General features: G+C 39.4%; 1 protein-coding gene across 2 annotated transcripts; it reads left to right on the top strand.

Annotated features, from left to right (window-relative positions):
• The first annotated feature begins 2,782 nt into the window (after window positions 1-2,782).
• emp1 (epithelial membrane protein 1) lies at window positions 2,783-10,394 on the top strand. 2 transcript variants are annotated; one of them, XM_061231153.1, is made up of 5 exons: window positions 2,783-2,899; window positions 6,696-6,778; window positions 7,724-7,826; window positions 8,042-8,182; window positions 8,369-10,394. In XM_061231153.1, the coding sequence occupies exons 2-5, from the start codon at window positions 6,701-6,703 to the stop codon at window positions 8,524-8,526; spliced, it is 480 nt and encodes a 159-aa protein (XP_061087137.1). In that variant the 5' UTR covers window positions 2,783-2,899; window positions 6,696-6,700; the 3' UTR covers window positions 8,527-10,394. The 2 variants fall into 2 exon arrangements, with proteins under 2 accessions (XP_061087137.1, XP_061087136.1); XM_061231152.1 differs by lacking the exon at window positions 2,783-2,899 and adding an exon at window positions 3,612-4,058.
• The last annotated feature ends 5 nt before the right edge of the window (window positions 10,395-10,399 follow it).

Here is a 10,399-nt window from a genome sequence, read left to right as displayed (position 1 = left end):
CAAACCAATCAATTTTACTTTGGCACCACTATTGCCAGAGAGCCGTTGCCGAACTGGATGCTGCAGAAAATTACGAGAAATTCTGACTAGTGAGCACGGAAAACCAAGACCGTATCGCTTGAAAATTGGTTTAATAGAAATCAATGTAGCTACCTAAATAATGGGCAGTTTTTCGGTCTGATAAAGGTCTTCAGTGCCATTTGTGTCATTCAAGAGGACCATGTGTTTTTACATTGATAGAAGATGCGTAGGCCTAGCATGTATTTCATAGTGTATGGTTTAATATGTTTATATATGTTATCAATAAAGTAACGTTACGTTGTCTGGTCACTTTAACATCACACTTTGAACATTTAGGCTACCCTTGGGCTACGTATTGAAAAACACAACCTGGGTTCACATACAAATGCTGCATTCCAGACAACTCGGAAGTCCGGCTTTTCCGACCTCCTCCGAAAGTGCAATAGAACGTCACTCAAAATCGAAATTACTTCTTGTGAACTCGGAGCTAATCCATCCACCACAACTTCACGAGAAGCAGTTGTCTGACGTCACACAACAATGGCAGCATCCATGGAGGCACTCGTCGTAAATAGTAAACCATCAACCAAAAGGCAACGCAAAGTATTTGTTCCTGTATGACATTACAATAATACATACTATCATATAGCACCTTTTTCCTGTTTATATGCAGCTCTTTCTGTTGTTGCAATTGTACAGTAGGCTACTGTGAGCAGTGCTGACTTGCAAACAGTGTTTCCTTAATGGTGGGACTTTTTTTTTTAAAACTGCATTTTAATAGAGATAAGGAAATTGGATAAAGATTTGTTGTTTGTTTTTGATCAATTTAATCTGCTCTTTGCCCAGTTTGCTATAGTATTAGTAGCCCAGGCACATTCAGGAGAATGCAGATTGCATGTCTCCAATGCTGCCACTTATTTTCACTGTGCAGACCACCAGCTGTGCTGTGTATTTCATTGGGGGAGTATAATGCAGACTGACTACAGGCATCTGCTCAACCTGAAGAAAGAGATCTGAGATGGGAAACCCACCTGCCCTTTAAACCCCTCCCTCAGGATGCATGCACACATGACTGCTAGCACTGACACTATAAGCGGAGTAAGGGCTATATGAGCCAGTGCTTTTATAAAACTGTACCATATACTATACCTATACCAACAACAGCAGCACTCAGTTGCTCTGTTGGAAATTTGTAGCAGCGCACAAGAATGCCAGTAAAATAAACTGAATAATTATGTTTCTACATCAGCTCAGCATCTGTTCTTGTTCGGAGTATGGTGGTGTAGCAAGTTGGGAGCGAGAAATGCAAGTGAATTGTGAAAGGTGTCCATTATATGCGCTGAAAATATTTCAAGTTTCAGTGTCCGTTGTGCGCCACAAGATGGTGGTGTGAAGGTTGCTTTTTTAATGCTCCATCAACGCAGGACACATCTGGTATGAGAGTCATGCAGAATTAAAACAGCATGTGCACTGCTGGGCTGGCCTGCCAACTGCAAGTACAGGATCAGGAAGGCAGCTCTGAAAGATTCAAAACAGATAAGGGGGGCTGTGGGTGTGTCTTGTCAGACGACTCAAATTCTCTAGGTTGCCTAGTTACAGGAAGGAGTTGTTTTTTCTTCAACTGTTTTGAAGAAAAAGATGTGTCTGGATATTATTGAGAGCGTGAAAGAGAGAAAGACAGGAATGAGAACAAAGAGGGATGGAGGGGGCATATAAGAGAGTAAAACAAGAGTGTAAAAACAGGCTTCGCTCACTGGGAACTGTAGCAAAATTTAAACCACAGTAACAATGGAATCCTGTCAGCAAGCCAGCAACTATTGAAGAAATGCCAATAATGAAGAAAAAGTAACAGAAATAGTCAGACTAACTGTGCAGTACCTGTATTTGCCTCAATAATGATCATACGGCAGATTAGATTAGAGGCAATGCCTGGTCTGATTGAGGTGAACACGTACATCTTTTTACGTACGTACTCAGCCTTGCCCTCTACAAAGCAGGGCCTTAAGGATTTTAAAATAATCATCTGAGCATACCTCTTGTGCATAACCTGAAAATCCTGTCACCAATGAAAGCAGAAACCACAACATAGCAGCAACTATAAGAAATTGAATAAAATAATATACATTGAAAAATGACTGTATATTCCCAGTCAAAGAGCACAGTCTGTGGTGCTGTTTTGAAATCCTGTATATGTGGGAGTGGAAAAAATTGAGTACACAAGAGAGGAATTCTTGTGAGCAAGTCAACGAGTGAGTCTGGCAACTGCTTATATGGTCCACCCCTAAAAGAGGATATGCAGGCTACTGTACTGTTAACCCTGTGTGTGTCACAGTCTGAAGCATAGAGAGGAGGCTGGAAAGTGTTTGGAAAAGACAGGACTATGGTGAAGGTGGGATAGTCTGATTTAAATATATGGATTTTAATGTTTTCTTTTTCTTCCAGTTAGCACGTATCTACATTTTGACTACTCTAATCTCAATTGTCATAAATTACTTAAAGAAACATTGTATGGAATCAGCAGATAGAAAATATTATGAAGGGAGAGAATCATAAAATTCTCTCTCTGACCTCTGTCCCTCTCCCTCCTGTGAACCTTTTGCCTGGTGGGCATGGCTCTGTGGATGTCTCTGCCATCTTGGCAGGTGGAGCAGTGACCCCTCCTTCCTGGAGCTGCATCTCTCCCTGCTATGCAGCTGTGTCATTCCAGACTCCCGTACTCAGAAGTGCGTGGGGGAGTCCATTGCACTTAGAATACTTAGGGTCAATGCCAGTGCTGGAGCTATGGGTGAGCAAATAGAAGTATGAGCAAGATCCCTTCTAAGCAAGGAGCTGCTGTTCCTGCCAGTCCGGCGCGTCAGTGGAAGGAAGGGCGCATCCGGTGAGTTTGATTGCATCCACCAGGGACAGACACAATGCGGAAGCACAGTTAAAGTTTACCATTCTTTTGTGCTGAGCTCTTAACGTGACTATGGCGAACACAGCTGTGGGCACACAGGTCCTAATATCACCCAGCAACCAACTGGCTCACACAGCCATGCGAAGGCCACAATAACGTCAATATCATTAGACTGCTGGTGGATACCATTCCTGTATCTCCGGGAAAGTTGGGCATCAGCCAGCTGCCCTACCTCTGTTGAAAGACAAGAGAGCAACACAAACACACTGTATACATAAAGTTTTAAACAATGACATAACATGAGCAGTGAATCACGCTCAATGTGCTGTATCTCCCAGGGTGTGATATGTACCATGCTTCACCCTTTTCCTACTAACTGCATTTTTCCACTGACTGTTCTTCCTGAGAGGGAGAGACAGATGGACAGAGAGAGGGATGCATCATTTTGGTAGTAGTAGTGCTAGTAGCACCACGAATTGTAATACTAATACTCATGCTCATAATACTAATACTAATAGTAATAATATTAGAAGAAGATGAAGATAAATACAAATAAAATGTTATCGTGAAATGGACAAAATTCTAATTTTTCCCTCAGGAAAGAGGGGGTTTGGAGTTGCAGAACTGGGATAGGGCGGGAGGTAGTGGGAGGGGGCTTATTTGTGTGGGAAAGTGCTGCAATGGGCGGGTGAAGTCTTCGTGGATTTCAAAACTTTGGAAAAGAAGAGGGCGTACAAAAACTGTATTTTTTTCTCTTCGGTAGCAAGTAAACGTAAACGCAAGTAAAAATAACCTCATGATATTTAGTGTATCTTTATTTAACAAATAATTTAAGCTATAACTTAAACTGTATTTTATGATAAAATAACATAAAACCGTTGTTGTCTTCGGACAGGGTTTTTTATTTTTTATTTTATCAAGCATTTCTTTTGGCAGCAATAAGCTACATTAAATATTAACATTTCCTCTTGGATTCACCGACCGAATAACACTTGAGTATATGAAAAGTTTCGTTCATCGTTTTTTTTTTTCTTTTACTAAGGATAAACTATCAGTGAACTAATTGCACTTCATATTTTAGTGACAATATTGACAAAAGCGTTTTTATTTCTCCCCCGCGGATACGCCTTATAGAGAACAGGTAAGTCGTGATTTTCTGCGATTTTTCCGCGGGCTACAATTATAATATTTGAATCTTTAAGTCAGTGTATATTCATTTATGGGATACAGTCCGTACATTCGGATTGTGTATTGTATTACTCATGTAACCTTCTGCATGGTGTTTGCCCCCCTTTGTATTATGACGAGCGGTTGTGTACACAACTGCCTGGGGCATTTATCAATTTGCCGTGTGAAATCGCAATAAACCTGCTATTGCATATGTTTATACAGTTGTAGGTTATTATGTCAGCCACAATGTGTCTACATTGAATGTGAGCATTTATTTATTAAATAAGTTATGAAAATTACAGAGACATATTTTTTTAGTGCTGTTGGTGCAAACGGTCCTCTCTGACTGACATTATTTAAATGTAATTTAATCTGAATTTACTAGTAGTTCTGTCTTCTTATTATTGAAAAACGTGTGAAATGAATCTATTTGAAACTTTGAATGTATCCAAAAACTACTAGCCTCTTTCATGAGTATTTCTGAGTATTACACTAAATGGATAAGGAACCATGATGGTTTTGGTAGGGATATAATATTACTACTTTCAAAGAGAGAACCAGGAGATGATCTTAATGTATCTTCAGAACTGTTTTAGTAATAAAAAAAACATTATTCTATAAGAACAAGAAGTAATGATCTGTGATATGAATGTAATCTCCTCTTCATTCTATGATGTAATGAAAAATGGGAAAACAATAATGCAGCCTAGCAACTATAATGACTAGTAGTGACAGTGAGTAGTGTCATCCAGGATTGAGCTGTGTTGTGGCTGGCTATGGTCCTTAAAAGAGGATATTTAATTGATGAGATAGCTTGCTTATGGTGTGGGCAGCTTAATTTTAAGACTGCTAATATAAAAAATGGGCCTTACTGTACAGAGGTCAACCTTTTTATAAATCCTCCTCTTTAAAAGTTTGTCCTTTCCACCCACCTTGGCTCTCTCTTCCATAGTCCTTTGAAGCAAAGTTATGTTTTGATGGTGTGAGAGACAATTGTCTTCATGATTATCAAAATTGAAGTTATCTTGTTCTCTTTTGGAGCAGCAGTAAGTAGTCAGGACGTTCTTCTGACCAATCTTGGTTTTCCTCGATAACGTGTCATTACGTCATGTTACTGCTACATAAACAAGCTTTAAGAGCATTGTTCCAGTTGAGTGCCTTTGGCTAGCAAAGAAAATTCAGAGGGGCATTGTGGGATGGAAAAAAATAACAATAGGTATCAATCTCAATTGTTGACCTGCTGACAAATATATGGCAAAAGGAGAGGCTTTTCTCTCTATTTGGTAAATGTGCTTTTAAATCTTGATATAATATCTTCCCTGAACAATTATGGTCATATTCATACACTGTTGTGATCGGTTGGAAAGTTTATTTTTGTTTGGAAAGCCAATATTAACTAAGCAGGACATGATTTTTCTGTAATCTTTACATATTTTGGATGGCATTTAGAAAATGTTCATGTGGTCACAGAAATGAGAATCTGTGTAATTAAAATATTTAAATCAATTTGATTATTAAAATATCAAATTTCAGCTAACTACCTTCCAGTTGAACTAGTTTAAGCTGATCAATCTTTACTATTTATCATTGAGCTTGTTTGTGGAAGAGTAACTGATCAACAAAAACTGTGTTTGCATCATGTTGTATTTAGAGCACAACTAACAAAAAATGTTATCACTGAGTAGTACCAAGTATTTGGATTTCTACCCCCATATTTGCTTATCTGCTGTTGTGTGTGTGTGTGTGTGTACATGTGCATGTGTGTGTGTGTGTGTGTGTGCACCAAGGTGTCAGTTTATGAAATTGTGTGAGGGAACGGACAAGCAGCCAGGTATTTGGCATAGTTATTTTAAGTGGTGTTTGTGAAACGTCAGAGACGAGTCATAACTCATCCCTGCACAACAGAGGTTATTACCTCTGAGGTTATTACCTCAGAGATAATAGGCTTTACTGTCCCTCTGGTTAAATTAAAGAGTTGCTCTCGAGCCTGGGTCAGAGAACATGTTTTTAACCCTGATTCAACATTCAGGGGCTTTAAACTTATCTGCAGAGTTTTGCCATTTTTAAACTTGGCACACATGCAAAATGTGATCACCAACTTCCATTGAAACCCCCCTCCTCACCACCCAATCCCCTCCCCCCCCCCCCCCCCCATCTCTAAGTGTCAAGGTTAGTGCTTTAACTAGTCTATGTTTGATTAGAATTTTAAAAAGAATTTTTATGTTAATTTATTTGCACTTAGTAACATGTTATTTCATAACCAGGTGCATTTATTTAGTTCAGTTATCAATTGAAATGGTTGGTTTTCTCCGCCCCAGGAACATATGTGTTGTATTTGTTTACTCATGCCTATTACTGACAGATTTTTCAGCAATTGGCTGAACCAGTATGTCATGCATGGGATGGGGTCTTATAAGTGTACCGCACACAGGCTCCCATGGCATTCAGATTATAGCTTCCCATGAAATCACAAGCTTCCCGAGATTCTGCATGTGTTTAGGTGAGGTTAGGTGGACTCTGGTAGCCAATAGAGATAGAGAAAATAGAGAAAATGTCCAGTCTGAGGATTTAGTAACTGTATCGACCCCTGCCTCTCTCCATCTCTCAGTCACCATGTTAATACTCCTGGCCGGAATCTTCATCTTCCACATTACCACCATCATCCTCCTCCTCATTGCCACAATCGACAATGTGAGTATCCCTCCTCCCTTTAACCCTATGTACACCATCATGAATGCTTCTTAAAAGTATAATGGAATTCAAATAGCAACAGTCCTTTCAGTTTTACTTACGTCATCATTTTACCGTCTTCAGTAGGCAACGCCCTATTGGAACATATATCTATATATATCTATATATCTATAGGTGATATCTATGTCACTCTGAGACATATAGATATCACCTAAATATGATGTATTACAAATGCACGCTTGATAACATTTAATTTGCCTTTCGCTACCTAGCTTGTTCTGCTTGTGAAATAATACCTTTGTGCAAATGACACTTCAAGCCTGGAACTTGAAGGATACTTCTTCATTTACCCTAATTCAGATGAATGTATCGGGCCCTAATGAAAGAAGGCAGTAATGTACCAATGATGTTGGTATCTGACCATTCTTGTTTTTAAACAAAGCAGGTTATTATGGAGTGAAAGCCACCAACAGGCAGCTATGCTAACCTGTTAATAATGGCTCAAACTTATGTGCTATGGAAATACATGATAATATGAAATCACTATAAAAGACAAATACTGCATGTGAATGAATGATGAAGAATCTGTCAGGAATGACTTTGCAGTGATTGGTTTGATTGAATCACATAATTCAGCTGTTTTTTTGTTTTTTATTTGTTTCATGTCATGTTATATTTTTCTTGTCTAATTTCAAAATGAACATTTTGTATTTTGTAACGTTATAATTTTCTAAATCAACTGCACTGTTCTTGGCCTTCAGATTTGTCTTAAGAGAGCTAATTGCAAGGCTGTTGCTTTGGGATATGAAATAAGCCAGGTTAATTTATTGACAATATTTTAATAAACATAAACTGTGCCCACTGTCCTTGATGAGAGCATCTGCTAAATAACCCATTATTCCAACACAAAGAGAGGAAAAGTGTGAAATTCCCTGTCTTTCCCAGGCCTGGTGGGTCACAGAAACTGTGTCCACGGATGTGTGGGGTCAGTGGGTGATGGTCAATGGAGGCTGGAATTACACTGACATCCCCGACAGTGCCCTACAAGGTAAAGATCCTGTTATTTACATGCAGTGAGGTTCATTTGTCTTGTTTTCCTGTATGTGCCACTGAATTACAGTAACCCACAGTGCAGGTAGAAGCATTAACAAGAAAATCCATGCCCCCTTCGCCACCGTGCAAATCTGTCGCAATCTATGCAGTAGTGTATTTAGGAGTGAATCTGCGTCATAGCATTGTCCTTTTGTTTGACGCCCCCTGCAGATTACCTCCACGCAGTGCAGGCCAGTGCGGTGCTGGCCTGTGTGTTCTCCATCCTGGGGCTGTTTGTGTTCCTGGCCCAGCTCTTCACCCTGGGCAAGGGGCAGCGCTTTACCTTCTCCGGCCTCTTCCAGCTCATCTCCTGTAAGTACTGCCTGAGAAGAAGACTGTCCGAGCCCATCTTCTTCCCTGTGTTCACTTCTCCTTCTGTTAAACTCGTTAATGTTACGCTGTTTTAACATCTCTCTCTCTTCCCCATCCTTCCACACACCTTCCTCTCACCTCCTTTATTTTCTTTACCCTGGTGTTCTCTCTCACGCCAACCCCCAGGCCTGTGTATAATGATCGCTGCCTCCATCTACACGGATGTCTTCCACAAGGAGGAGAGCGGCTCTCACGGACACTGCTTCACCATCGCCTGGATCTCCTTTGTGTTCACCTTCATCTCCAGCGTCATCTACTTCGTCCTTCGAAAGAAGAGCGAGTGAGAGCGACTCGTAAAGTCCAGCTGCTCCCGCCAGAGAGGTGGTGGTGGTGGCAGGGGGGGGGGGGGTAAAAAAACAGGCCAAATCCATTTTTAGCTATGCGTTTTTTGCAGAGGAGGGTGGACAAGGGTAGGGATTTGACATTTGTAATTGTTTTGTTGGTTTCATTTAGATTTTTTATTTGCTTGCGCATCATTTCTTTCTTCCTGTTTGAAATAGATTTTCAGCCCATTTGAAATCGTTTGTGGTGATAAAGACCCAAACACAGGGAGATAGGAGGATTAAATGGAATGAAAGAGAGAGAAAAGGGATAGAAGAGATACAAGATGGGGACACGCTCCCTCCAGAATGGCAACAGTGACTGACATGTTTTGCATCCTGGTCTGGTTCCAATTCCTCTGACACCCTTTAGAAAAGGATTGTGAAATCCTCTATAAAATGATAAGGTGCATTAGCAAAGAGAGGCTACAATGCTAGATTAAACCAGCAGAAGGAATACAGATAAGCAGATTTAGCTAAATGCTGGACAGGCACCACTCTTTCATGCATTTTCTCTCAAATCATTGATATAATCTCTGATCTGTTTGCAGCGTGTTGTCAGGATTTTCAGCACTGTAACTGAAGCTGAGAAGAAGCACTACACACAAAACAGGCCATTTTGTCAATAGAAGACACGTCTCCTTTATAGTAAATCGGAAAACTGGAATGTTGGAAACGTTTAGAACGGTTCCAAGTCATTGAATCACAAGCACAGATAGTTTGTGGAATTTATCCTGTGTTCAGTGCATAGCCCAATTCACACCAAAGATTTGCAAAGTCACAGAACCTGTTGCAGAGAGGAGCTGCAGCAGTGTGAACTACCAATCTCAGAATGTCTAATGCAACTTGTGTAGTCACAGGTGGCGAGCAAGAGAACATGCACCAGTTTCAGCTTGTTGTGTCACAAATCTTTGGTCTGAACAGGGCTTTAGAGCTAATTTCATTGTGTACAACTGGAAAGAACAACAATTGTATGTTTCCATTTTCTAAAAGCACTTGAGCTATTGTATTACTTTTCAATACAGAGCAGTCCATGTTTTTGGGTTGCTAGAACATAATAAAGATGCGCATATTCCACAATTTATGAACATGTCACAAAGAAATATCTGAAAACTTTGAATGGAATATTACAACACAATTTCAAACTGGACAGTGACATTCAGATATCAGAATACAGGTGATTACCGGTTCTATCTTTATCTTCTTTATTGGCGCACTGTGTCCAATTCTTTTACACCACTGTGGTGTAAACTACATATTGTGACGTTATTCATTCATACTAGTGTACAAAAACAGGCTGAAATATAGTTGAATTGAAGGTATCTGTTTAATGTACTGTATAAGCATACTGCTATTCCCTAACAAATGAACATACTGTATTTTTTCCAATATTGTTTCAAGAATTATTGTTTATATCATTTTCCTTATTTTTCATTTTGCAATGTATTTTTACTACATTTCTTAAATATTTGGATATTATTCTTAGTAAAAGCTCAGATTTGTGACCTTTTGTATGGACCTCTATAGGATTACAGAATTGTGGAGGCATAATTCAATCTGCCGGATTCTGTTGAATTAGCGCTTTGAAGAGTAGTTAAACATTCCAATCAAATATATGTGGTCAAACACATTAAAGGGTGAACTGAGGATGAGAGGTTGGAAAAAAAAAAAGAACATCTGTAATACAAAAAAGTTCTCACAAATATTAATGTTTTATAATGTATACATTTATCCCATGAAGGAACAAAATTTTCTGAAATATTGGAAATACACTGTACTGTATATTGATATCACTATGCTGAAGCTCAAATATACTATAACGCAGTCTGTCATTTGT

Source organism: Conger conger, chromosome 2, assembly GCF_963514075.1.
Source record: "Conger conger chromosome 2, fConCon1.1, whole genome shotgun sequence".
Lineage (NCBI taxonomy): Eukaryota > Metazoa > Chordata > Actinopteri > Anguilliformes > Congridae > Conger > Conger conger.
The sequence above is the reverse complement of the archived record's forward strand: the minus strand, read 5'-3'. Positions and strand labels throughout refer to the sequence as shown.